This window comes from Seriola lalandi, unplaced genomic scaffold (assembly GCF_002814215.2).
Source record: "Seriola lalandi dorsalis isolate HSWRI2012SDOR001 ecotype SW California unplaced genomic scaffold, Sedor1 jcf7180002054564, whole genome shotgun sequence".
NCBI classification, from domain to species: Eukaryota; Metazoa; Chordata; class Actinopteri; order Carangiformes; family Carangidae; genus Seriola; species Seriola lalandi.
This window is the reverse complement of record NW_019525117.1, coordinates 609,382-610,354: the sequence shown is the minus strand read 5'-3', so window position 1 is coordinate 610,354 and position 973 is coordinate 609,382. Positions and strand designations below refer to the sequence as shown.

Sequence of the window (973 nt, the reverse complement as noted above, 5' to 3'; positions counted from 1 at the left end):
AACTCAGTTTGTTGTGAATTGATCATCTTCATGTTTCATTGTATTTTATTGATGTTTATTTATTTCTCATCATGTTTTAATCTCATGTTGTTGTTTGTGTCCAACACAGAACCTTTTCTGCTCCGGGTCAAGGTTCTCTCAGCTGTTCTGGTTCTGCTGCTTGTTGTTGTTCTCAGTGTCGTCACGTCTCACCAGGTGAAGAACAACGAAGGTGAGTGTGTGTGTGTGAGTGTGTGTGTGTGTGTGTGTGTGTGTGTGTGTCTGTGTGTGTGTGTGTGTGTGTGTGTGTGTGTGTGGACACTAGGACCTCAGTGACTCATGTCCCTGTCTCTGTGTCCTCAGTCTCTCAGCATGGAGACACTGTGGAGGTCTATGGGGGAGGGTCGGTCCTGCTGCCCTGTGAGGACTCTCCTTTACCTCAGCGCCCCACAGTGACGTGGAGCCGCAGCGACTTCAGTCCTTCAACCGTCCACCAGCGTCACCTGCAAGGTGACGACCTCAGAAACCAAAACCAGCGTTACAGCAGCCGAACATCGATGAAGACTCTGACGACTGGAGACCTCAGCCTCACTCTGACAAGACTCCGCCCCTCTGACAGCGGCAACTACACCTGCATCATCACAGCGTTTGGAAACGATCGGAGACTGAGAGACATACAGCTGCAGGTCAAAGGTCAGGGGGGGGGTTATTTCTGTCCAGCCAATCAGCAGTCACTGATCTATCCATCCTTATGACATCATCCATTACACCTGTTAATGAGAACAGAGGTGGACAACTGGACTGTTGCTAAGCAACACCAACAGGTTCCTGAGCTGCACAGCGACACCAGCTGCTGCTCTGTCTCCACGTTAGCTCAGGTGTTTCTGAAGGATCCACCTTCTTCCTTCATCCTCTCCTGACGACATCGTTTCATTCAAACCTTCTTTCTGAAATATTTTCATCTTTGTTTGTTTCAATCTGAGATCGATAACGA

At 48.9% G+C, this 973-nt stretch overlaps 1 protein-coding gene across 1 annotated transcript in view; it reads left to right on the top strand.

Moving 5' to 3' along the window:
- Window positions 1–973, top strand: part of LOC111662537 (uncharacterized) — a 43,470-nt gene that overhangs the window by 13,355 nt on the left and 29,142 nt on the right. The window contains exons 8-9 of the mRNA XM_087176668.1: window positions 110–211; window positions 343–672. Coding sequence (XP_087032794.1) covers window positions 110–211; window positions 343–672 — 432 coding nt within the window. The remainder of the gene's footprint in view (window positions 1–109; window positions 212–342; window positions 673–973) is intronic.